At 47.4% G+C, this 28,000-nt stretch overlaps 1 protein-coding gene across 2 annotated transcripts in view; it reads right to left on the reverse strand.

The window, feature by feature from the left end:
* Positions 1-27,403, reverse strand: part of LOC144510829 (cytoplasmic phosphatidylinositol transfer protein 1-like) — a 232,938-nt gene extending 205,535 nt beyond the window's left edge. The window contains exons 1-2 of one of the 2 annotated variants that reach the window (XM_078240774.1): positions 26,825-27,403; positions 20,659-20,946 (exon numbers count right to left, since the gene is read on the reverse strand). Coding sequence is in view for 1 of the 2 variants with exons in the window: in XM_078240775.1 (XP_078096901.1) it covers positions 20,659-20,706 (48 nt within the window). In the remaining variant the exon portion in view is untranslated. The remainder of the gene's footprint in view (positions 1-20,658; positions 20,947-26,824) is intronic. The other variant, XM_078240775.1, reaches the window with a different exon arrangement.
* Between the last annotated feature and the right edge of the window lie 597 nt (positions 27,404-28,000).

Genomic DNA, 28,000 nt, shown 5'->3' on the forward strand with positions numbered 1-28,000 from the left:
AAGAAAGAATGGACAGAAGGGAGGGGAAGGAAGGAAGGGAGGGGAGGGGAAAAGAAGGGAGAGGAGGGGAAGAGAGAGGAGGGGAAGGGAGAGGAGAAGGGGAAGGAGGGGGGGGGGGGGAGAGAAACAGGGAGGGAGAGAGAAAAAGAGAGAGAGAGAGGGAGGGAGGGAGGGAGGGAGGAAGAAAGGGAGAAAGGGAGAGAGGGAGGAAGGGAGGGAAAATTAAATCTAAATTAGAAAGAGGGTGTGGAAAATAAAATGGCCGATTTCCTCCCTGCATATCCTCAGGGCGAGAAACCTTTCTCAGGGCAGGGGCTATGCTTACGCCCCTCATCCTGCCGGGTCTGACTATTTTTAACAGGTTCCCTCAGCAATTCCGCCATCATTGGGAAATTTGCCACAGGAAGAGGGCCCAGTGGTGGTGTGGGGGTCGGGGAGGATGAAAGAAAATCCCAGCAGCCTTTGGGGCATCTGAAGAAGAGGCAGAGACTTTTATTATTGTTAGTAACTGGTTTAAAGTTTAGTTTTAAAAGTTTAAAGTTTATTTATTAGTGGCATAGGTAGGCTTACATTAACACTGCAATGAAGTTACTGTGAAAATACCCTAATCGCCACACTCCGGCACCTGTTCGGATACACTGAGGGAGAATTTAGCGTGGCCAATGCACCTAACCAGCATGTCATTCAGACTGTGGGAGGAAAGCGGAGCACCCGGAGGAAACCCACGCAGACATGGGGAGAACGTGCAGACTCCGTGTAAACAGTCACCCAAGCCGGGAATCAAAACCGTGTCCCTGGCACTGCACAGACAATGACCCAAGTCGGGAATCGAACCTGGCTCCCTGATGGTGTGAGGCAGCAATGCTAACCACCGTGCCGCCCAACTAAAGACCGGGAATGGAATTTATCTTGGGGGTAATGGGTTGGGACTCCTTTTGCAGATTAGCACTGCTCCCACCCGCAAGCTACATCCACCCTGGGTAGCAGAAGCTCATGTGATGCTGGTGGTGGCCCCCAGCGATGCTTACGGTCAAGGGACAGTTCAACTGGTATCACCAGCAGCTCCGAGTCACAAGTTTGTGGGTTCAAGTCAACATCCTGATGTTTACCGTTGACCAGAAACTGAACTGGTCCAACCAGTTAAACAAGATGTGGCAACAAGAGGCCTGAGGCTGGGAATTTTGTGGAGAGTAATTCACCTCCTGACTCCACAAAGTCTGTCCACCATCTATATTGGCCTTGGAGGGAGTGCAGAGAAGGTTCACCAGGTTGATACCGGAGATGAGGGGTGTCGATTATGAGGAGAGACTGAGCAGATTGGGTTTGTACTCGTTGGACAAGAGAAGGCTGAGGGGGGATCTTATAGAGACCTATAAGATAATGAAGGGGCTGGATAGGGTAGAGGTGGAGAGATTCTTTCCACTCAGAAAGGAAACTAGAACTAGACGGCACAGCCTCAAAATAAAGGGGGGGTCAGTTTAGGACAGTGTTGAGGAGGAACTTCTTCTCTCAGAGGGTGGTGAATCTCTGGAATTCTCTGCCCACTGAAGTGGTGGAGGCTACCTCGTTGAGTATGTTTAAATCACGGATAGATGGATTCCTGATCGGTAAGGGAATTAGGGGTTATAGGGATCAGGCGGGTAAGTGGAACTGATCCACTTCAGATCAGCCATGATCTTATTGAATGGCGGGGCAGGCTCGAGGGGCTAGATGGCCTACTCCTGCTCCTAGTTCTTATGTTCTTATCTACCAGGGATGAGTCAGGAGTGTGATGGAATATTCTCCCTTTGCCTGGATGGGTGCAGCTCCAAGAACACTCAAGAAACTTGACAACATCCAGGACAAAGCAGCCCGTTTGCTAGACTCCATTCGGTGCTTTTGACATCCACTTTCTCCACCACTGACAAACAGTAGCAGCAGTGTGTACCGTCGACAAGATGCACTGCAGGAACTCACCAAAGCTCCATCAACAGCACCTTCCAAACCTGCCACCTCTACCACCTAGAAAGAGAAGGGCAGCAGGTTCATGGGGGAACACCACCACCTGCAAGTTATTAAGAACTATATGAATTGACGGGAAGAGACTCCTCAGGATTTACTAGTTGTAAAAGAAGTTGCTTACGAATTGATAGACGAATGAGAAGGGCGGCACGGTGACACAGTGGCTAGCACTACTGCCTCACAGCGCCAGGGACCCGGGTTCGATTCCCAACTTGGGTCACTGTCTGTGTGTGGAGTCTGCACGTTCTCCCCGTGTCTGCGTGGGTTTCCTCCGGGTGCTCCGGTTTCCTCCCACAGTCCAAAAGACGTGCTGGTTAGGGTGCATTGGCCGTGCTAAATTCTCCCTCAGTGTAACCGAACAGGCGCCGGAGTCTGGCGACTAGGGGGTTTTCACAGTAACTTCACTGCAGTGTTAATGTGACAATAATAAATAAACTTTAACTTTAAAACTTTACAGAGAAAGTTCACCAGGATGTTAAAAGCAAATTACTGCGGATGCTGGAATCTGAAACCAAAAGAGAAAATGCTGGAAAATCTCAGCAGGTCTGGCAGCATCTGTAAGCAGAGAAAAGAGCTGACGTTTAGAGTCCAGATGACCTTTTCTCAAAGCTGGCCCTTTGTCGAACTTTGACAGGATGTTGCCTGGGATGGAGCATTTGAGTTATAAGGAGGGGCTAGATAGGCTTGGATTTTTTTTATTCATTTGTGGGACATGGGTATCGCTGGCTGGGCCAGCGTTTATTGCCCATCTCTAGTCGCCCACCAACTGAGTGGCTTGCTGGGCCATTTCAGAGGGCAGTTGAGAGTCAACCACATTGCTGTGGCTCTGGAGTCACATGTCGGCCAGACCAGGTAAGGACAGCAGATTTCCTTCCCTAAAGGACATTAGTGAATCAGGTGGGTTTTTCCGACAATCGACAATGGTTTCATGGTTATCAGTAGATTCTTAATTCCAGATTTTATTTATTGAATTCAAATTCCACCAACTGCCGTGGCGGGATTCGAACCCGGGTCCCCAGAACATAAACGGAGTTTCTGGATTAATCATCTAGCGATAATACCACTAGGCCATGGCCTCCCCACATTACTTTCTTTAGAGCAGAGAAGGCTGAGGTGGTACATGATTGAGGTGTTTGAGATTGAGAGGGGTATAGACACAGGGTGAGTAGGGAGCAGCTGCCCCTTGATTGAGAGGTCAACCAAGAGGGGGCACAGTTTTAGGGTAGAGGGCAGGAGATTCAGAGGGGATTTGAGAAAAACCTTATTTACTCAGCGGATGGTGGGAATCTGGATTGCACGGCCTGGGAAGGCAGTGGAGGCCGGAAACCTTACAACCTTTAAAAAATACTTGGATGAACACTTGAAATATCATAACATTCAAGGATATGGGACAAGTGTTGGGCGGCATCGTGGCATAATGGTTAGCACTGCTGCTTCACAGCGCCAGGGACCAGGGTTCAATTCCAGCCTCGGGTCACTGTGTGGAGTTTGCACGTTCTCCCCATGTCTGCGTGGGTTTCCTCCCACAGTCTAAAGATGTACGGGTTAGGTTGATTGGCTGTGCTAAATTGACCCTGGTGTCAGGGGGATTGGCAGGGTAAATATGTGGGGTTACGGGAGTAGGGCCTGGTTGGGATTGTGGTTGGTGCAGACTCAATGGCCGAATGGCCTTCTTCTGTACTGTAGGGATTCTATGCGAAGATAGCAGAGGCCGGAAATCTTACAGCCTTTAAAAGAGATTTTAAAATATCATAGCATTCAGGGATATGGGACAAGTGCAGGAAAATGGGATTAGTGTGCCTTTTGCGGTAGTTATTGTTGATGCAGAATGGATGGGCCTTTTCTGCACTGTCTGACCAGGAAGCACGTCACTGAAGCTGTCAGGATGAGCAGTGCGAAGGCAGGATTCCCACATGGTCATTCCAGACAATGAAAGGAATGCCTGGATGGAGTGAAATCCGGTTGAGGGGGTGGGGCGCGGGTGGATTACGCATCTGTGACTGAGCCAGCCAAATTCCCCAAGTGGAAGACTGGGCAATTCTTCATTGGATCCAATCTTCTCCCATCCAGGTTCCATCCGTTTGAATTAATGATGTGTTCAATCACAGGATGCAATCATCCATGCCGGATTTCCCTCCACACATTCCCAGATGATCCTTTGATGAACCGAGTACATAAAAAGAAAAAAAATGACCCTTCACTTCTAAACAGATAGAAGGGAGGCGGTGAGTGAACTAATGGGTGCGAGTTTTTATGAAGCACCTTTGAATATTTTCACGATAAAAAAAGGTGCTATATAAATGCAAGTCTCATTCGAAAGCAAAATTTACTTATTAGTCGCAAGTAGGCTTACATTAACACTCCAATGAAGAATCTACTGATGACCATGAAACCATTGACGATTGTCAGAAAAACCCATCTGGTTCACTAATGTCCTTTAAGGAAGGAAATCTACCATCCTTACCCTGTCTGGCCTACATGTGACTCCAGAGCTACAGCAACGTGGTTGACTCTCAACGGACCTTGGGCAACTAGGAATGGGCAATAAATGCTGGTCAGCCAGCGACACCCATTTCCCATGAATGAATATTTTTTAAAATCTGTGAAAATCCCCCAATCGCCACACTCTGGCACCTGTTGGGGTACACCGAGGATGAATTTAGCACGGGCAATACACCTAACCACCAACTTTTGGACTTGTGGGAGGAAACCGGAACACCAGGAGGAAACCCACGTGGACACGGGGAGAATGTGCAATCTCTACACCGGCAGTGACCCAAGCCAGGAATTGAACCCGGGTCCCTGGTGCTGTGAGGCAGCAGTGATAACCACTGCACCACTGGAAAAAGGACAGATTTGTTTGGTAATTTCCCGATTGCAAAAGTTCTCACAGCTACAGAGGGTGCATAACCTGGGCATTTCACAACGCCTTTGTGCACCAGTTCACTGGCTGATCAACAATCATACCAATCTGAACAGGGTAACAACAGCAAAGCCCAAGCAAACTTTCACAATTACTCAGTTCAATCATCTCCCTAACACCACACCCCACACTGAAAAAAAAAGTTTCATCTCTCCTGCCTGCTGGTGTTTTGTTTGGGTCTTTCGCTCGTGTTTTATCAATACCATTCCTCGCCCTCTACACATTTACTGTCAGACTATTTCCACATCATATGGTGCCACATAGATGCTTCAATTCCTCTCCCCCCTGTCAATGTTTCGATCTTTTCCAGCCCAATTCGGCATGTCCACGACAACTCTCACCAATTTTTACACATGCACCATTGCAAGCATCCTTTCTGGTTGTATCACAGCTTGGTATGGGCTCCTGCTCTGCCCAAGACCGCAAGGAACTACAAAGCGTTGTGAATGAAGCCCAATCCATCACACAAACCAACTTCCCATCCATTGACTCTGCCTACACTTCCCACTGCCTCGGCAAAGCAGCCAGCATAATTAAGGACCTGGACATACTCCCTTCCACCTTCTTCCTTTGGGGAAAAAGATAGAGAAGTCTGAGGACACATACCAACCGAATTAAGAACAACTTCTTCCCTGCTGCCATCAGAATTCTGAATGGTCTTATTGTATATTAAGTTGATCTTTCTCTACACCCTAGCTATGACCGTAACACTACATTCTGCACTCTCTCCTTCCCTTCTCTATGAACGGTATACTTTCTCTGTATAGTGCGCAAGAAACAATACTTATCACTGTACCAATACATGTGGCAATAATAAATCAAATCAATCTTGTGTTAAAACTACATGCTGCTTTCAAGACCAATATGACTTTAGTCTCAAAGGCGTATTAATATTTTCAGGAAGGCTTTTAATTGCTTTACCTGCTGTAGAGTTTCCCCAAAGCCTTGTGCAAACACCTCATTGCAATTTACTAGTCTCAGTATCGGTTGCATTAAAAGGGATGCAGATAGATCATCCCTTTTAAGAGATGAGGGGATAGAAAGTGAACACAACAATCGCTCCTGTACGAATAAAAAGCAACAAGATAATAACTCGCAGTCCATCTAATTCTTATATGTTCAAGTACGGACCTGGTTCAGGCAGTTTCAACATCATTCCTGTAGAATCATAGAAACCCTACGGTGCAGGAGGAGGTCATTCGGCCCATCGATTCTGCACTGACAACAATCCCACCAGGCCCTATCCCCGTAGCTGCAAGTATTTTACTCACTAATCCCTCTGACACTATGTGGCAATTTAGCATGGCCAATCCACCTAACCTGCACGTCTTTTGGACTGTGAGAGGGAACTGGAGCACCCAGAGGAAACCCACGCAGACACGGGGTGGACGTGCAGACTCCGCACAGACAGTCATCCAAGCCAGGAATTGAACCCAGGTCCCTGGCGTTGTGATGTATCAGTGCTAACTACTGTGCCAGTGTGCCGCTCCTACTGTAATACAGTAATTATCCTGTTAAAGGATTACGTTGATTGGACATGCTATATTAACCCTTAGTGTCCCAGGATCTGATAGATTAGGGGGATTAGCAGGGTGACTATTGGGGATAGGGCCTGAGTGGGATTGTTGTCGGTGCAGACCCGATGGACTGAATGGCCTCCTTTTGTACTGTAGGGTTTATTGAAGATGCTCCAAGCGATAATTTTGGGATCTTAACGTGACAGGCCACTCGGTGCTAACGTTTCCAATCCTGCTGGTTTTGACAAGAATTGACTTACTGCAGAGTTACCACTACACTGAGATGACGGGGACTGTCTTAAATCAAACCTGCTCAAACTAATGAGGTTGGGTCCATCACCACTCCAGTCCGTCCTCCCTCCCAATTTTGCTCTCCATTGCAGTCAATTTTGGGTGGGGTGCAACAACAGCATTCCAGCAATCCCATGGATTTCCAATCCAGTTAGCCACTGGAGTCTGGGACCTCTAAGCCAACAGGAACCTTTCCCTAAGGCGATAACTTATTGACGACATGAAGAATTCGGTTCCCAACGCAAGAAATAGAGAGCTACAGGAACAAGGATGATTTTAACACACATGATGGCGTGTGTATGGTTCTATGGTGGCTTATTTCTGTCCTGCCAAACTCTTGTCAATGCACTGCATCATCAATGTGCATCAAACCAACGGACAAGAATAGTTACAGACAAAAAAAAACGCCCAAGAAAACCACGTTGGAAAATTGCAGGAGAATATTGGAAACAGCAGGGCCAGTAGCAAGGAACTGGGATCAGATAAAACCACAAAGAATTTACATTGACAATCCAAACCATTGTGTACAAAACAGGCACTCCAGAGACTCGCAATCTGCGCCATTATTGATGTTAGCAGCAGCCGAATCTTTTTCAGAAAAAACAGGAAGCATTCTTCAAACATAAAGAGAAAAAACAAAGTCGATTCCCTGGTTACTCCCAGTCCACGAACAGCTTAAACCAGTTCAGACCGAAATATCTTCATGGTTCAAAGTTAAATTAGTCAGCGCTCTGGAAGATTTTGTTTCCTATGGTCGGCAAGTTTGGGGGTGGGGGAGGTGGGGGGGGGGGGTGGGGAGAAGGGGGGGGGGGTGGTAGGTGGTGAAGTAGGGGTGGTGGTGGAGAGGGATTGAGGAGGAAAGGGGTGTGCCTTTTTCATCACAATCTCAGTCTTCGCACCTGGGCCAGGATTTTCCAACCCCCCACGCCCCCGGTTTTCCAGTGGTGGAGGCAGGATTTTCCAGTCCCGCCGAAGTCAATGGTCACTTGTGTTGCTCGTCAGCTGTGCCACTGAGGAACCCACCTGGTGGGAGCAAGTGGGGGGAGGGTTGGTAGCCCTCGCCAGGACTGGGAGATCGCGCCGGCGGGACTGGAAGATCGCGCCGGCGGAACTGGAAGATCGCGCCGGCGGGAAGGTCTGGAAAATTCCATCCCTACTACCAGAGCATTTCCCCAAACTAACAACGCCTTTTACATGATTCTCCCATAGGATATATAAACACCTGATGGTTTTTATGTGCAAATCCGCCAGGAAAATACCTGGGGTAAAAATGTTAAAGCTTTACATTATGAGACAGCTCGCAGGCACGTGTTCCCTTGAGTTTAGACGATTAAGGAGTGGATCCCATTGAAATGTTTAAGATGATTAAAAAGATATGATAGTCTAGATAGAGAGAGAAAGTATTTGCTCTAGTGGGAGAATACAGACAAGAGACCACCACCTTAACATTACCGCTAGGTCAGGCAGGAAGTATATCCTCAAACTAAGGGCAGTTCGGATGAATTGGAACAGTCAAATCTGAGATTGAACGATTTTTGTTATGCAAAGATATTTTAAGGGCCATGGAATGACTGCTGAGAGATGGAGTTAAGATACAGATAAACCATGATCTAATTGAATAGCCGAACAGGCTGAAAGGGTTTAGAGGCCTACTCATGTCACTATGATCCCACATGCGACAACTTCAACAATTAGAATATTCTCAACAACAAAAAAAAACTTGTATTTATATGGCATCTTCTACAACCAATTGAGAACAAGAATTGGCAAATCATGTTGCAGCGATATAAAACCTTGGTTAGGCCGCATTTGGAGTATTGCGTGCAGTTCTGGTCACCACACTACCAGAAGGACGTGGAAGCTTTGAAGAGCGTGCAAAGAATGTTCACCAGGATGTTGCCTGGACTCGAGGGTGTTGGCGATGAGGAGAGGTTGAATAAACAAGGATTGTTTTCATTGGAAAGATGGAGGCTGAGGGGAGACCTGATAGAGGTCCACAAAATTATGAGAGACATAGACAGGGTGGATAGTCAGAGGCTTTTTTCCAGGGTGGAAGTGTCAATTACAAGGGGGCACAGGTTCAAGGTGAGAGGGGGTGGAAGTTTAAGGGAGATGTGCGTGGTAAGTTTTTCACACAGAGTGGTGGGTGCCTGGAACACACTGCCAAAGGAGGTGGAGGAAGCAGACACATTAGCGACATTTAAGATGGGTACATGAATAGGGAGGGAATAGAGGGATATGGTCCGGGTAAGGGCTGAAGGTTTTTTTAGTTTAGTTAGGGCAGCATGATTGGCAGAGTCTTGGAGAGCTGACGGGCCTGTTCCTGTGTTGTACTTTTCTTTAACCTCAAGACATCAATCGAGTCATTTTGAAACATCGAACAACGTAACTGTTGCAAACGCACCAATCATATACAAGATTGTTAAAAGAGTACTGTGGGCTTTTTATTTGAAGACTATATACAGATAGTATTAACTGGGAGGCTTTGTTGACAGGTCTGACCTGTAGGAATGACTTGTACTCTGCCTGAAGAATCAAGGATTATTACATCATATCTCATGGCGGGTAGTGATGGACAGCGGTTTAAGATACGTTACTTAACATGTACATCACCACAGTCACAACAGTCACAGTCAGTTTACACTCAGCAAGGTTCCACAAACAGTACTGAATTAAATGATCAGATCAGTGGGCGATACAGTGGTACAGTGGTTAGCACTGCTGCCTCACAGCGCTAGGGACCTGGGTTCAATTCCGGCCTCGGGTCATTGCCTGTGCAGAGTTTGCGCGTTCTACCCATATCTGTGTGGGTTTCCTCCAGGAACTCCGGTTTCCTCCCACCGTCCAAAGTACGGGTTAGGTTGATTGGCCATGCTAAATTGTGCCTTAGTGTCAGGCGGACTATCAGGGTAAATATGTGGGGTTACGGAGATGGGGGCTGGGTAGGATTGTGGTCAGTGCAGGCTCTAGGGGCTGAATAGCCTCCTTCTGCACTGTAGGGATTCTATGATTCTATACATGTTGGCGAGGGTACTCCCAGCTCATCTTCAAATAATACAACGGGATCTTCTGGGTGCGAGGGGAGGGGGGCAAATGTAGTTTAATGTCTCATCTGAAAGTTAGCACCTCCAACAGAGCAGCATTCCCTCTGCACTGCACTAGAATGTCAACCAATGTACTCAGAGAGACCTTCTGGGTGCTTCACTGAAACCAATTAGCAAGCAGCATAAATAATGGCAAATAAAGACGACTCTTGTTAAAGGCCCACAGCAACAAACTTTAGGTCTAAGGAACGTAGTCTTGTGCCATCAGTGGCTTTTCCCTTCTGCTAAAGCAGTCAAGTGTGGACAATTAATAAGTGGCTTCATTTCTGGCAGATTCATAAACGATAGTCATTATTAACTGGAGGTCATCATCACCGCAAGTCCATCAGAGGCACCTTGGTGTTTGAAAATTATGAAAACAGCTTCGGACTGTGGGAGGAAACCGGAGGAAACTCACACAGACACGGGGAGAACGTGCAGACTCCGCACAGACAGTGACCCAAGCCGGGAATCGAACCCGGGTCCCTGGGAGCTGTGAGGCAGCAGTGCTGACCACTGTGCCACCCTGACAAAATCGCACTGGATGTTATCTCAAGCCTCTCAGACATGCTCTCACTGGGCAGAACAGTATCCCGTCGCTCAGGCGGCTTTGTTCCTGCAGTTCCCAGTTAAAGTTCTGAGATGAAGCAAAGAGGTTTGAATAATCGGGATCCCATCGTCGAGGCAGCCTGTCTTTTACTGAACTAGAGCTGTGCATTCTCAAGGCACTCTGGGTACACGCAGAATACAACAGGAAATTAGCTCAGAAAACGACGAGTCAGAAAAATAAAACACTCACACAGCCACACAACACACACAGACACACACACATAGACACACACACATAGACACACACACATAGACACACACACATAGACACACACACATAGACACACACACACAGTGACAACTTGAAACAAAGAACAAAAAAAATTACAGCACAGGAACAGGCCCTTCGGCCCTCCAAGCCTGCGCCGGCCGCGCTGCCCGACTGAACTAAAACCCCCTACCATTCCGGGGACCATAATCCCTCTATTTCCATCCTATTCATGTATTTGTCCAGACGCCCCTTAAACAAAAACCAAAATGACTTCTTCTCCAAACACGTTTCCAATTTTCCAATGCCAATTCCATCATCCAAAAGTCTCTCAAGACTTTTACGCAGCCGCGCAGAGTGCCAAAGATAAATCCTGCAAGGCAGGGTGAATAAATCTTAGATTTGCAAACATTCATTGCCATGACAACCAGTGCAAGTGTTAGACTGGTATAAAGTTAATGATTTTTACACTAAGAGTCTGCGTGCAAAGATCCACTTGACAGCGCATCCTGTCCTCAGAACTCTGCCAAAAAAGGTCTAATTAATGCAGTGGATTTTACTGTCGGCATTCGACAGACAGCATTGTCTAACTCAGAGCTGTCCAAACGACAGGACTTTATGAAATCCGTGGTCTCTGGTCCATGGAGCCCCTACTTGCATCACTATTCCTTACTGGTGGCATGGTAGCACAGTGGTTAGCACTGCTGCCTCACAGCGCCAGGGACCTGGGTTCGATTCCTGGCTTATGTCACTGCCTGTGTAGGGTCTGCACGTTCTCCCTGTGTCTGTGTGGGTTTCCTCCGGGTGCTCCGGTTTCCTCTCACAGTCCAAAAGATGTGCTGGTTAGGTGGATTGGCCATGCTAAGTTCTCTCTCAGTGTACCCGAACAAGCATTGGAGTGTGGCGACTAGGGGATTTTCACAGTAGCTTCATTGCAGTGTTAATGTAAGCCTACTTGTGACACAAATAAACAGTTCAGTTTTTATGTTTTGATGTGGGAAGGCCGGACATTTAGTAAAGTTAGGCAGCAACACCTCCTCCACGATCATCCTCAACACCGGTGCTCCACAAGGCTGTGTTCTCCGCCCCCTACTATACTCCTTATACACCTATGCCTGTGCGGCCAAATTCCCCTCCAATTCAATTTTCAAGTTTGCTGACGACACCACCGTAGTGGGTTGGATCTCAAACAATGACAAGACAGAATACAGGAATGAGATAGAGAATCTGGTGAACTGGCGTGGCAACAATAATCTCTCCCTCAATGTCAACAAAACAAAGGAGATTGTCATCGACTTCAGGAAGCGTAAAGGAGAACATGTCTACATCAACTGGGACGAAGTAGAAATGGTCGAGAGCTTCATGTTTTTAGGTGTCCAGATCACCAACAACCTGTCCTGGTCTCCATGCTGATGCTATGGTTAAGAAAGCCCACCAACGCCTCTACTTTCTCAGAAGACTAAGGAAATTTGGCATGTCAGCTACGACTCTCACCAACTTTTACAGATGCACCATAGAAACCATTCTTTCTGGTTGTATCACAGCTTGGTATGGCTCCTGCTCTGCCCAAGACTGCAAGAAACTACAAAAGGTCATGAATGTAGCCCAATCCACCACGCAAACCACCCTCCCATCCATTGACTCTGTCTACACTTCCCGCTGCCTCGGCAAAGCAGCCAGCGTAATTAAGGACCCCACGCACCCCGGACGTTCTCTCTTCCACCTTCTTCCATCGGGAAAAAGATACAAAAGCCTGAGTTCACATACCAACCGACTCAAGAACAGCTTCTTCCCTGCCGTCAGGCCTTTGAATGGACCTACCTCGCACTAAGTTGGTCTTTCTCTAAGCCCTAACTATGACTGTAACACTACATTCTGCACACTCTCCCTTTCCTTCTCTATGAATGGTATGCTTTGTCTGTATAGCGCGCAAGAAACAATACTTTTCACTGTATGTTAATACATGTGACAATAATAAATCTGATCAAAACTCAAATCAAAAGGCCTCTTCCCAGAACTGCCCTCTCCTTGCCGGATAAAGGGTGAAAATTATTCTGCTGAAAACTCGGACACCATTCGGGGGGAAGGGGGGCTGGTTGTGGGCAGTCTGACGTAACCGTCCCATGGGATCTGTATGCAACATCCAAGTGGTGAGTGAAAAGAAAATTGCTTCAGCCTCCTACTTGTAGCTAGGGGAGATCATCTGGTCTCCAAGGCTATGTGGGTGGAAGGATGTACAGTTCAGAAGATTGGCTTGGATCCATTAATCACTGAGTGAACTGGATCAGTTGGAAACGACCTCACCTAATTAACGCTAATTAAAATGATATCCAGTACAATTTTGCCAGGGCGGCGCGGTGGCACAGTGGTTAGCACCACCGCCTCACAGCTCCAGGGTCCCGGGTTCGATTCCCCGGTTTGGGTCACTGTGTGGAGTTTGCACGTTCTCCCCGTGTCTGCGTGGGTTTCCTCCGGATGCTCCGGTTTCCTCCCACATTCTGAAAGACTTGCTGATTAGGTGCATTGACCCAAACAGGTGTCGGACTGTGGCCACTGGGGGAATTTCACAGTAACTTCATTGCAGCGTTAATGTAAGCCTTACATTGTGACTAATAAATAAACTTTAAAACTTTAAATTCTCCCTCGGTGTACCAGAACAGGGCCAGAGTGGGGCGACAAGGGAATTTTCACAGTAACTTCATTGCAGTGTTGATGTAAGCCTACTTGTGACAAATAAACAAACTTAAAAACTTCTGAGATTAAGCTGTGAAGACCTTTGAGTATTCAAACTTCTTGAATGCTCCCAAGAATGTTTCACCTTTCCCAGTCTAAGGTCTAAGTGTAAATGGCCTCGCTCATCCCGAAACCATAAAATCCTGCCCGTGGTAACGGACCTTTCCATAGTCCACCCCCCTTGCCCGCTCCGATTCCCGGGGCGGGGAGCGGGGCGCTAAAATTTCAGCCTAACAGTCGGCTTTTCAACACAGCCTTTGTGATTTTTTTTTGGCTTTTTTGTTTTCTAACTGAAAAATTGTCTCATTTATGATTTTTCAAATATATATATATATATATATATATATATACACACACACACAGGAGAATTTCATTTCCTCCTTCCAGTGTAAACAGTTCGCGTGGAATCCGAACTAACTTCAAATATCTGCTGACTTGTCAGGAAGCTGACTCGGACCCAATCATTCCCGAAATTTCAGCAGACAAGGGCAGCAAGGGAACAGGACGGAGACATGAAAAAATGAACCCTTGCAGTACAAACTTTCCATGGGAGCTCAGGGAATAGGACTTTCTGCCCCCCCCCCCCCCCCCCCCCCTCCCGCACCCCCCCATCCCACAGAGTGTTTTACCACTGAAGAGCGGGGCCGATCATTGAGGCAGCAGGGTGGTTAGCACTGCTGCCTCACAGCACCAGCGACCCGGGTTCGATTCCAGCCTCAGGTCACTGTCTGTGTGGAGTCTGCACGTTCTCCCCGTGTCTGTATGGGTTTCCTCCCACAATCCGAAAGATGTGCGGGTTAGGTGGATTGGCCATGCTAAATTGCCCCCTTAGTGTCAGGGGGAACTAGCTGGGGTAAATGCATGGGGGTTATTGGGATAGGGCCTGGGTGGGATTGTGGTCGGTGCAGACCCGATGGGCCGAACGGCATCCTTCTGCCCTGTAGGATTCTACGTTTGGCCGGCAACAGGATTTTCCAGTCCCGCTGCTGTCGGCGGAGCTTCCAGTTGTTCGCACCCTCTGCCGCTGGGAAATCTGTGATTGGGGGGGGGGGGGGAGGGGGGTGTTGCCATCGGCGGGGCAGGAAAATCCCACTGGCGGGAAGAGCTGGAAAATCCGTCCTGTGAGAAGCCCTTTGGTGGTTGGCAAAGTCAGTACAAGGTGGAGACGCTATTACTGCTTCATGAATATATCATGGACAAAGTCATGCCAGATGAAAGAAGGTAGTAAAGGGAAAAAAGTGGACCTGATCCCCAACTGCGCCCCACCCCGAGATACCTGCAGGTTTGCTCCCTGTAGCTTACGTCTGCAGCTCCATACCATCTGCTCCAATGATGATTGTAACCAGAGCTACGGTATTGCTAGTGGACAGCAAGGCCCTCAGTGACCCACATGGTGCAGTCCTGATCCTGCTGTGAGTTAATTATGGAGTGGGGGGGAAACGGGACAAGTGGTCATTAAAGGGCCCCACAGCCCTAAGGGCAGACAGGCCACCCAACACCTCATCCACCCACCCCCCCCGCAAAGCTTCAGACAATGGCATTCAACATTTGTTAGGGTTTGAACGTAGCCACCTCGGTTCAGTTGTCCGTTCAAACTCGAGTCGGCCCAGAAGCCAATCCGCGATTAGCGCTCGCCTGTGCAGTTACCCCGAAATCCAAAACCATTTTAGGATTTGAATTCCATACTTCTACCATCTTTTGTGAGTAAAGGTGCTTCCTGATCAGGGTGGCACGGTGGCACAGTGGTTAGCACTGCCGCCCCACAGCGCCAGGGGTCCGGATTCAATTCCGGTCTTTGGGTGACCGTCTGGGTGGAGTCTGCACATTCTCCCCGTGTCTGCGTGGGTTTCCCCCGGGTGCTTTGGTTTCCTCCCACAGTCCAAAAGACGTGTAGGTTAGGTGGATTGGCCATGCTAAACTGCCCCTTAGTGTGCCAAGATGGGTAGATTGAGGGATTTGTGAGGTAGCTATGTGGGGTTACAGGGATAGGTCCTGGGTAAGAGTCGGTGCAGACTCGATGGGCCAATTGGCCTCCTTCTGCACTGTAGGGATTCTGTGCTTCTGGCTCCTGAATGAACCAATTCTAATTTGTTTTTAAGGTTTTGTACTCCCTCACTCTTGCTACCCCTTGTACGAAAGCAAATAGTTTCCCCATCTCTATCCCAGTGAATCCTTTTAAATATCCAACTCCAGGAACTGGTGCTTTACATCGCCGGCACGGTAGCACAGTGGTTAGCACTGATGCTTCACAGCTACAGGGACCTGGGTTCGATTCCCAGCTTGGGTCACTGTCTGTGTGGAGTTTGCACATTCTCCTCGTGTCTGCGCGGGTTTCCTCCGGGTGCTCCGGTTTCCTCCCACACTCCAAAGATATGCGGGTTAGGTTGATTGGCCATGCTAAAATTGTCCCTTAGTGTCCTGCGATGTGTAGATTAGAGGGATTAGCGGGTAAAATATGGAGGGATATGGGGGTAGGGCCTGGGTGGGATTGTTGTCGGTGCAGACTCGATGGGCCGAATGGCCTCTTTCTGCACTGTAGGGGTTTCTATGATTTCTATGATTTCTAAAAGGTTTGAAAATTTCTACAACTGCGATAACCTTTGGTCTCGGGTGACAGAAAGGAGGTGCTGAGCTCAGTCCATTCAGACAGTGGAGTACGGCACAGTCAAGCCAGCAGGATAGAAGGAAAGCTTTCACAAAGATAAAAGTCACTCAAAAGTGTTGATCCAACCGAACAAGATTTTTAAACTGAGTCGACCTTTACTGCTCTTGCCATTTTGAAGACAACGTCACATTGATAATTATCTCTCAGTGTCAAAACACTTAGCACTTAATCCTCTGGATCCCCTTACACTGGAGCCTTCCCTCCCACTAGGTAGGAGGAGAGGCAGGCGATCGTCCTCCCAGCGTATATATTCTTTCATTGGTGCCAAATTGTGTTCAGTGCAGCAGAGGTTTAGGTTCTCTGTGGAAATTTGGGGGGGGGATCATAGAATCCCTATAGTGCAGAAAGAGGCCATTCAGCCCATCGAGTCTGCACTGACCACAATCCCACCCAGCCCCTATCCCCGTAGCCCCACGTATTTACCCTAGCTAGTCCCCCTGACACTAAGTGGCAATTTAGCATGGCCAATCCACCTAACCCGCACATCTGCTGAGCACCCGGAGGAAACCCACGCAGACACGGGGAGAATGTGCAAAATCCACACAGACGGTGACCCGAGGCCGGAATCAAACCCAGGTTCCTGGTGCTGTGAGGCAGCAGTGCTAACCACTGCGCCACCATGCCGCCCCTCCAAAGCTTCAGAACTCGGGAATCTGCAAATTCAAAAAGCAAACCTCAAAGCTGGTGACACATTGTCTCCAGTTTCCTCCCACAGTCCGAAAGATGTGCTGGTTAGATGCATTGGCCATGCTAAATTCTTCCTCAGTGTACCCGAACAGGCACCGGAGTGTGGCGACTAGGGGATTTTCACAGTAACTTCACTGCAGTGTTAATGTAAGCCTACTTGTGACAATAATAAATAAACTTAAACTTATTGTTAAAGGTGCTTCAAAACACGAGCAGCTCTGGCCCATAATTTTCAGCATGGAACTACTCTCTAGCCTTGCATACGATGCACATACAAATGCTTAGGTGTCAGACTAGGCTTGGTGGTGATCAGATGGCTGTGTGTTCGAGGCCCACACCACATCTTTACCTGGATCAGGAGAAATTGCGTTCAGTTGCCTTAAATACTTTACACTTAGAGGTGTCATTCATTCATCCCATGGATCCAGCTTGATGCAGTTTGTAGGGAAAAGACAGTGCAATTAAATCTTCCCCCCCCCCCCCCCCCGCCCCCCCGCCCCCCATTGTCTGTTTGTCTGTCTGCAGAATTCCCCTTCCCCAGCGAGCAGGGGGGGCTGGGTCATTGAATATATTCAAGGCTGGGTTAGACAGATTTTTGACCTTTACAGGGAGTTCCTGTGCGTAGATGTGAATATAGAAACACAGAAACTAGGAGCAGGAGTAGGCCATTCGGCCCTCCAAGTGTACTCCATCATTCATTATGATCATGGCTGATCAAATTCAACATCCTGATCCCCCACCTTCCCACCAAATCCCTTGATCCCTTTAGCCCCAAGAGCTATAACTAATTTCTTCTTGAAATCACAAAAGGTTTTGGCCTCAATTACATTCTATGGTAGTGAATTGCACTCATTCACCACCCTCTGGGTGAAGAAATTTCTCCTCACCTCAGTTCTAAAAGGTTTACCCCTTATCCTCAAACTATGACCCCTAGTTCTGGACTCCCCCACCATCAGGAACATTCTTTCCGAATCTACCCTGTCTAACCCTGTTAGAATTTTATAAGTTTCTATGAGATCCCCTCTCATTCTTCTAAACTCCATGAATATAATCCTAACCAACTTAGTCTCTTCTCATATGACAGTCCTGGCATCCCAGGAATCAGCCTGGTAAACCTTCACTGTACTCCCTCTGTAGTTAGGACATCCTTCCCCAGATATGGACACCAGAACTGCACACAATACTCCAGGTGTGGCCTCACCAACGCCCTATACAATTGCAGCAAAACATCCCTGTCCCTATACTCAAATTCTCTTGCTATGAAGGCCAACATACCATTTGCCTTCTGTACTGCCTGCTGCACCTACGTGCTTACTTTCAGCGGCTGATGCAGGAGGACTCCAAGGTCTTGCTGAGCATCCACCTCTCTCAATTTACACCTATTCAAATAATAACCCGCCTTCCTATTATTGCTACCAAAGTGGATAACCTCACATTTATCCACATTATACTGCATCCGCCACGCATATACTCATTCACTCAGTCTGTCCAAATCATGCTGAAGCATCTCTGCATTCTCCTCACAGCTCACCCTCCCACCCAACTTTGGATCATCTGCAGATTTGGAGATAATATATTCAGTTCCCTCTTCCAAATCCTTAAGATGTAGTGTGAGTTAGAGTTATGGTCACAATCAGATCAACCATAATCTTATTGAATAGTGGAGGAGGCTCGAGGAGCTGAATGGCCTACTCCTTTGGAACATGGGCATCGCTGGCTGGCCAGCATTCATTGCCCATCCCTAGTTGCCCTTGAGAAGGTGGTGGTGAGCTGCCTTCTTGAATCGCTGCAGTCCACGTGTTGTGGGTTGACCCACAATGCCGTTCGGGAGGGAATTCCAGGATTTTGACCCAGCGATTGCGAAGGAACGGTGATACATTTCCAAATCAGGATGCTGAGTGGCTTGGAGGGGAACTTGCAGGTGGTGGTGTTCCCATGTATCTGCTGCCCTTGTCCTAGATGGAAGTGGGTTTGGAAAGTACTATCTAAGGATCTTTGGTGAATTGCTGCAGTGCATCTTGTAGATGGTACACACTGCTGCTACTGAGCGTCGGTGGTGTTTGGAGTGGATGTTTGTGGATGTGGTTCCAATCAAGCGGGTTGCTTTGTCCTGGATGGTGTCAAGCTTCTTGAGTGCTGTTGGAGCTGCACCCATCCAGGCAGGTGGGGATCATTCCATCACACTCCTGACTTGTGCCAATTAGATGCTGGAGAGGCTTTGGGGAATCTGGAGGTGAGTTACTCGCCGCAGTACTCCCAGCTTCTGATCTGCTCTTGTAGCCACTGTGTTTATGTGATGAGTCCAGTTGAGTTTCTGGTCAATGGTAACCCCAAGGATGTTGACAGTGGGGGATTCAAAGATGGTAACACCATTGAACATCAAGGGGCAGCGTTGTCCTTAAGCACAGGGTTCTAAATAAATGTAAGCCCTTCTCCAAAGAATTTTGATTATAGTACTTTTGTGTGTAACTAAGTAGAATAAGTAGAAGTGAAAGATGGCTGTAAGAGTTATTAAAAATCAGGGAACCATTTCAGGAGAACACAATAAGGAACAGGTATCAGATATTATTGCATGTGGTGTTCAATTTGAAGCGTCTGCGATTTCAAGTGAGGCATATCATTCCATTCCAGATTAAAATATAACCACTAATTCAAATCATATTGCACAACAACTTTAATGATTTACCACAAACTGTAAGTAAATAGTGGCCAGATTGATGGAGGGAATATAGAAATAGCTCTCTAAAAGTGATCATTTGTGATGTAAATTTAATTATACTACAGTAATTGTATTGTTCGGGTTTCAATCTCATGCAGCGAGGATATCCATTTTAATTCCATCCTTTCGTGATGATAATTAGATTTCACTTGCGTCGCATGCATTCATTCTATTCTGATTATTAACATCCATCCAATTGCCGGATCACATTTCTAAAGCACCGGTGGGCCCGAGAATTCCATTGCTCTTTCGTCGACTTCCCTCTTGGGCTGCACGGTGGCACAGTGGTTAGCACTGCTGCCTCACAGCGCCAGGGTCCCAGGTCCAATTCCGGCCTTGGGTCACTGTCTGTGTGGAGTCTGCACGTTCTCCCCGTGTCCTCCGGGTGCTCCGGTTTCCTCCCACAGTCCACAGATGTGCAGGTTAGGTTGACTGGCCATGCTAAATTGACCCTATATTACCCAAGCAAATTATTCAGCCGAACATAGAATCCTACAGTGCAGAAGGAGGCCATTCGGCCCATCGAGTCTGCACCAACCACAATCCCACCTAGGCCCTATCCCCATAACCCCATGCATTTACCCTAGCTAGTCCCCCTGACACTAAGGGGCAATTTAGCATGGCCAATCCACATAACCTGGCACATCTTTGGACTGCGGGAGGAAACCGGAGCACCTGGAGGAAACCCACATAGACAGGGGGAGAATGTGCAGACTCCACACAGACAGTGGACCCAAGCCGGGATTTGAACCCGGGACCCTGGCACTGTGAGTCAGCAGTGCTAGCCACTGTGTCACTGTGCCACCCCAGCATACAGTGGTGTTTATATGCCACCATCTGATAGCAGGATGTTGACATGTGGGCTGCATTATTTGCTGGACTGCATGATTTGCTTCACCCCCATCAGCACAACAGTATAAAATTATCCTTATATCAAACTGCAACTAATGACTATATTACTGTTGTTGTTGGGTAACTAATTTGGCAGAACTAGTTACAGTGCAGTACTTTGCACAACCTTCAATAGTCACTTCCTGAGGGCCACATTTTGTAGCCATACATGTCATATATTTCCAAGCAATCCACTTTGCTGAAAAATGTCCAATTCTCAAACAGCGAGGTTCCAAATTCGAACTTTACACACAAGGGGAGCATTAAGTGCTCGTTCCCGGCTATCAGAGGGAGCTGTAACTAAATGATGAACGAAAGGAAGATCACTTACCTCTTCCACAGTGAGCGGCATACAAATCCTGTATTCTTTCATCAACATAATGATGCTTCAGCCTGGGTGAAGTACAAACTTGTTGAAGGCACTGAGAAGATTACTTCTGAAACCACTGACGGTTAATTGAGGTCATACATGAGTCCTCTCACCAGCTGACGATACAACGATAGTCCTGTCCACACCACAGTCTCTCGTGCTGAAGTCCTGCACCAAGCCTAGTGTGGCGAGGATCCCCCCTCCCCAACCACCTCACCGGGACGGGATTCAAAGCTCAGCCTGATTATTCTGGGAGAGAGAGAAAGAAAAATGCATTTTAAAATAGGTAATCGCCATCATTGAACATGTTTTAGTTTATCGAAACTTGAGTTTGCTAAAACTTTGTGTTTGAGGGGTGGTCATGATGTGGAGATGCCGGCGTTGGACTGGGGTAAACACAGTAAGAAGTTTAACAACACCAGGTTAAAGTCCATCAGGTTTATTTGGTAGCAAAAGCCACACAAGCTTTCGGAGCTCCAAGCCCCTTCTTCAGGTGAGTGGGAATTTCAGCCTGAATTCCCACTCACCTGAAGAAGGGGCTTGGAGCTCCGAAAGCTTGTGTGGCTTTTGCTACCAAATAAACCTGTTGGACTTTAACCTGGTGTTGTTAAACTTCTTACTTTGACGGGTGGCACTGCTGCCTCTCAGCTCCAGGGACCACGGTTCGATTCCCGGCTTGGGTCACTGTCTGTGTGGGGTCTGCACATTCTCCCCATGTCTGCATGGGCTTCCTCCGGGTGCTCCCATTTCCTCCCACAGACATGCTGGTTAGGTGCTAAATTCTCCTTTAGTGTACGCGAACAGGCACCGGAGTGTGGCGACTAGGGGATTTTCACAGTAACTTCATTGCAGTGTGAATGTAAGCCTATTTGTGACACCATTGAATAAACTTAAAACTTAACAACTTGGTAACACATTTGCTACAATACCACTTCACTGTCAGAAAGGGTTAGATTAATCCACAAGGCTGTGGCAAAGCTCTACAGAATAAACTCTAAGAATGAAACAAATGGTGTAATTTGCCAAAATTATGCTGGCAACTTCCTGGAAGTTCCATCCACCACATTCTGCACCACTCCACAATAAAGTTAGCTACGAGATGACACAGGTTTAAGGTGCTGGGGGGTAGGTACAGGGGAAATGTTAGGGGGAAGTTTTTCACACAGAGGGTGGTGGGCGAGTGGAATCAGCTGCCGTCAGTGGTGGTGGAGGCGAACTCAATAGGGTCTTTTAAGAGACTCCTGGATGAGTACATGGAGCTTAATAGGATGGAGGGTTATAGGTAGGTCTAGAAGGTAGGGATGTGTTCGGCACAACTTGTGGGCCGAAGGGCCTGTTTGTGCTGTAGTTTTTCTATGTTTCCTAAGACCAGCAACTGCAGTGAGAATGAGTACAAATCATGTGTATAGTGTTATATTCAAGAAAGTCAATTCAGAGAATCCCTACAGTGCAGAAGAAGGCCATTCGACTCATCGAGTCTGCACCAACAGCAATCCCACCGTGCCCCTATCCCCATAACCCTACCTATTAATCCTACTAACCTCCTGACACTAAGGGTCAATGTGGCATGGCCAATCAACCTAACTTGCACATCTTTGGACTGTGGGAGGAAACCGGAGCACCCGGGGGAAACCCAGGCAGGCACAGGGAGAATGGGCAAACTCCACACAGACAGTCACCCAAGCCGGGAATCGAACCCGGGTCCCTGGCGCTGTGAGGCAGCAGTGCTAACCACTGTGCCACCGTGTTGTGCCCCTTCTTATCCAAAAGACTCTCCGAAAGAGCATCTTATCCAGGCCCATAATCCCACATATTTACCTCCAGATCTTTGGACACAAAGGGACAAAATAGCACGGCCAACCCACCTTTCCTCATAGAATCCCTACAGTGCAGAAGGAGGTCATTTGGCCCATCGAGCCTATACCGACAACAATCCCACCAAGGTCCTATCCCCTGCTAATCCCCCAGACACTAAGGGGCAATTTAGGATTGGCCAATGCACTTAACCCACACATCTTTTGGACTGTGGGAGGAAACCGGAGCACCCGGAGGAAACCCACGCAGACACGGGGAGAACGTGCAAAGTCCATACAGACAGTTACTTGAGGCCGGAATTGATCCCTGGCGCTGTGAGGCAGCAGTGCTAACCACGGAGGCACCGTGCCGCCCAGTGAAGGATAGTACCGACATCAATCTTTACTCAGTTTGATGTTTATTTACAGAATGAGACATTACAAGCATACACCTCCTAACTCAACTGGTTTCAGTGCTTGTCGCCTTAGATCTGCTCAAGTGAAACCCTCCAGCTGCAGGTAATAAAACACAATTGATGTACACTTGACACGTCACTGAATGGATCGCACATTTGTACTCATTCAGCAAATGTGTGAAATATCAGCAATCAATAGTTTGTAAAAATTCAATATTGAGCAGTAGCGTTGCATTGAAAGGTTAGACTTTTCATAGAATCCCTACAATGCAGAAGGAGACCATTTGGCCCATTGAATCTGCACTGACCACAATCCCACCCAGGCCCTATCCCCATAACCCCATGCATTTACCCTAGCTAGTCCCCCGACACTAAGGGGCAATTTAGCATGGCCAATCAACCTAACCTGCACATCTTTGGACTGTGGGAGGAAACCGGAGTACCTGGAGGAAACCCACGCAGACTCGGGGAGAACGTGCGGACTCCGCAGTCACTCGAGCCGTGAATTGAACCCAGGTCCCGGGTGCTGTGAGATATCAGTGCTAACCACCATGCCACCCTAAATTTCCCTCCAACATTCGCTCCTGTTCCAAGCTATGTTGCCTGCATATTTGTGCAATAAAGCTATTTTAAAACGTCCAGGAAGTTTATTAAGGAAAAGTAACAACAATGTTTATGAAGTGACCATTTGTCAGAGGTCATGTGTACCATCGCCGCTTTGTTGCCATTGTTTGTGAACACAAGCTCTCACCCATGGTCAGTCCCACCACAAACACAGAGAGAAATCATCAGGGGGACACTTTAACCTCACGCAATTCTTGTAGAATACTGAGGATTAGTTTGATATCAGCATCCAGTCACTTGATACTTCCAATGCATCAATGTTGACAATTAAACAATCCTTTGGGGTTGTTAAGTTTATTTGTTTATTAGTGTCACAGATAGACTTACATTAACACTGCAATGAAGTTACTGTTAAAGTCCCCTAGTCGGCACACACTGTTCGGGTACACTGAAGGAGAATTTAGCACGGCCATTGCAACATAACCAGTACATCTTTCGGACTGTGGGAGGAAACCCATGCAGACACAGAGAGAACGTGCAGACTGCACAGACAGTCACCCAAGCCAGGAATTGAACCCGGGTCACCGGCGCTGTGAAGATGCAGTGCTAATCACTGTGCCACCCATTGTTATGGGGGTATTCATTGAATTCAGTGCATATTGAAGCTACTTTGCAAGGATGTATCTACTTGGAACATACAAGCTGCTTGGCCCAGTTGATCCTTCCAGTGCTTGTGTCCCACATGGACTGTCTCCCATCCCTCTGCCTAACCCAATCAGCATAAGCTTGCATCCCTTGTAGACTTCTTATTTATTTATTTTTATTAGTGTCAGTAGCAGGCTTACATTAACACCGCAATGAAGTTACTGTGAAAATCCCCTAGTCGCCACATTCTGACACCTGATTGGGGACACCGAGGGGGAATTTAGCATGGCCAATGCACCTAACCAGCACATCTTTTGGACTGTGGGAGGAAACCGGAACACTCAAAGGAAACCCATGCAGACACGGGGAGAACATGCAAACTCTGCACAGACAGTGACCCAAGCTGGGAATTGAACCCGGGTCCCTGGCACTGTGAAGATGCAGTGCTAACCACTGTGCCACCCATTGTTATGGGGGTATTCATTGAATTCAGTGCATATTGAAGTTACTTTTCAAGGATGTACTTGGAACATACAAGCTGCTTGGCCCAGCTGGACCCTTCCAGTGCTTGTGTCCCACATGGACTGTCTCCCATCCCTCTGTCTAACCCAATCAGCATAAGCTTGCATCCCTTGTAGATCTCAGATTTATTTATTTTTATTAGTGTCAATAGCAGGCTTACATTAACACCGCAATGAAGTTACTGTGAAAATCCCCTAATTGCCACATTCTGGCGCCTGTTCGGGTGCACTGAGGGAGAATTTAGCATGGCCAATGCACCTCACCAGCACGTCTTTCGGACTGTTTGAGGAAACCTGAGCCCCCAGAGGAAACCCACGCAGACACGGGGAGAACGTGCAGACTCCGCATAGACAGTGACCCAAGCCGGGAATCGAACCCGGGTCCTTGGCGCTGTGAGGCAGCAGTGTCAACCACTGTGCCACCCACAAGTCTAACAGCATTGCTCTCTTGCATTCTTCTTCCCTCATGTTCTTCCTCTTAAACCCATCTCTGTTAATACACCTCAACTTCCCTTTGTTTATAACGGCATGGAACACAATTAAAACACCTCAACCAATCGTTCTACAACTGAAACTAAAAAAGGGAGGAAGGAAGTTGTAAAGTCACTTACAGTCATAAAGCATGTAACACTACATTCTGCACCCTCTCATTTCCTTCTCCCTTATGTATTCTATGAACGGTATGCTTTGTATGGCGTGCAAGAAACAATACTGTTTACCATATCCCAATACATGTGATAATAAGTCAAATCATTTGCCCAATTTGCCAGTTGCTGCACACATTCCAAGCTTCTACTTCTAATTTACAACCCCAATTAATTTTTAACTGAACCACAATGCCTGTTGTTCTGAGATTTACAAAGAAAAATTAAAATTTGATGGTATTGTGCCTAATTAGGGCCGAAGATTCACCCAGTGAAAGAAGACTTTCTCCATCCTCGTGTCTCTCCAAGTTGCTGATGTTGGCAGGAACCCGTGACTTTGAAATACTCGGATTTCTGACCATGCAGTTTTACTGGCGAGAGCCACTGAGAAAGGGCACTCTTTCTCTCTCTCTCCCTCTCTGCCACTTTTCACCCAGAGCTCTCGTACCTCCTCCTCCCCGCTCCGTGACCAGTTCAACATCACTGCACAGCGGGCTCTGTCAGAAGCTAACAGCTTCCTTCCTGAGCACTCAACTTGTCAAAAAAAAAAATTCCAGACAAAAACACACAGAAAAAAAAAAATCCCTGGCAATCTGAGAGTTTGTAAAGTGAATAAAATGCCTGTATTTTGCAACGTGTAGAGTTAACCCTTTGGTGTATAAAACATTCTCAGAATGATATCCACAGCATCTCAGGCAATAAGACGCTGATGGGTACAGTTAATTACTATTGTAATTAATTGTCATAGAGTAATACAGCATGGAAACAGGCCCTTCAGCCCAACCAGTCCATGGTGCCCTTCCAGCTAGTCCCAATTGCCGTGTCTGCGTGGGTTTCCTCCGGGTTCTCCGGTTTCCTCCCACAGTTCAAAGATGTGCAGGTTAGGTTGATTGGCCATGCTAAATTGCCCTTGAATGTCAGGGGGATTAGCAGGGTAAATATGTGGGGTTGTGGGGATAGGTGCAAACTCGATGGGCCAAATGGCCTCCTTCTGCACTGGAGGCATTCTATGATCCCTCTACTCTTTTCCCACCCATGTTTCTCCCTGTGTCTGCATGGGTTTCCTCCCACAGCCCAAAAGACGTGCAGGTTAGGTGCATTGGCCGTGCTAAATTCTCACTCAGTGTGCCCGAACAGGCGCCGGAGTGTGGCGACTAGGGGATTTTCACAGTAACTTCAGTGCAGTGTTAGTGTAAGCCTACTTGTGACACTAATAAAATAAACTTTCAACTTATCCAAATGTTTTTTAAATGTTGCTATTGAACCTGTCTCAAACTACTACCACTTCAGTTAACGAGGGACTTTTGTGTGCCAAATTCAGGCAAACAATACTTTGCATTCTAAATTAATGACAAGCTCTTTCTCTCTCTCTATATTAAGATAAGCTTCAAACCTCAGTTAGAATAACCCATACAAGCTCACAATCATTTCCTACAATGTACACATAATCCTAGCTAGTCGTTGGTCCTATGGTTTAGCGAATACAATGACCAACAAAGCATGCTTGAAGGCTGCACAGGCAAAGCAGACACAGAGAGACTCACCGCCCAAGATTAACATCCAGAAAGTAGTGTGTCTGCGCTCCGGATAGATCCTCTCTGCATTGGCAAAGTTCACCGTCTTATCCTCTGGCTGCTCTGTCCTTCGATCTGGCCGCTCGGCATGTGTGGGGGGGGGGGGGGGGGGTGGAAAGGTGGGGAAAAGGGAGTTTCCTGAAATCCTACCCAGCCAAAAAGGAAATCGCCAAGAGTGGGTGGGAATTTTTTTTTTAAAAAAGGAATTAATAAAACGATGCTTTCAGTTGCTCCTTGGAGCTGTGTGTTGTTCTGGCTTAACAAGCACAAAGGAAATGACAGAGAGCAAAAAACTTTGACACGCAGAAGGGACCAGTTTGCATTCTTTCCTGCTTTTTATTCCTGATCCTTTGTTTGTTTGTAGATTTCAGTCCTGTCAGCAGAGGTGAAACTGACCCGTCCTTCCCACTCCCCTCCCCGGTCCGTGTGCTGGAGGAAAGCTGTCTCTCTCTTGAGGCTTTTTAACTCTTCCCCTCCCTGCCTTTATAGCTAGCTAGCTAGCTAGCTAACGATCCACCTCTCTCTTTCCCTGAAGCTTTGCTCCCTCTCGCTTGTGAGAGGAGCCGGCTGATAATAAAGGGAAGAATAGAGAGGGCGGAGATGAGGAGGGGGGGAGGTGGACATCAGAAAGTTTTAAAAAATGCAACCTGAAGTGGTTCTTTCACATTTCAGGAGACTCACTGCCTCCTTTAGGGGAATATCGGCAACTGCTGACAACACACACACAGGAGCAGGATGCAAGCAGGCAATGGACAGCAACCAAATCAATTAACGCTCAGCTCCAACCCTGTCCTCAACTAAATAAAAAAAAACTCCACTAAATACCCACTGGGATTCTTCTCCCTGGAAAGACAGAGGCTGAGGGACGACCTGATAGACGTTTATAAAATTATGAATGGTACAGATAGGGTGAACAGTTGGAAGCTTTTTTCCCAGGGCAGAAATGACAATTACAAGGGGGCACAAGTTCAAGGTAAGGGGGGGAAAGGTTCAGTGGAGATGTGCGGGGGAAGTTTTTTACACAGAGGGTGGTGGGGGCCTGGAATGTGCTGCCAAGTGAGGTGGTTGAGGCAGTTACATTAGCCACATTTAAGACTTATCTTGATAGACATGAACAGATGGGGAATAGAGGGATACAGGTGGTTG

The sequence above is a fragment of the Mustelus asterias genome, chromosome 23 (assembly GCF_964213995.1).
Source record: "Mustelus asterias chromosome 23, sMusAst1.hap1.1, whole genome shotgun sequence".
In the NCBI taxonomy this organism is placed as follows: Eukaryota; Metazoa; Chordata; class Chondrichthyes; order Carcharhiniformes; family Triakidae; genus Mustelus; species Mustelus asterias.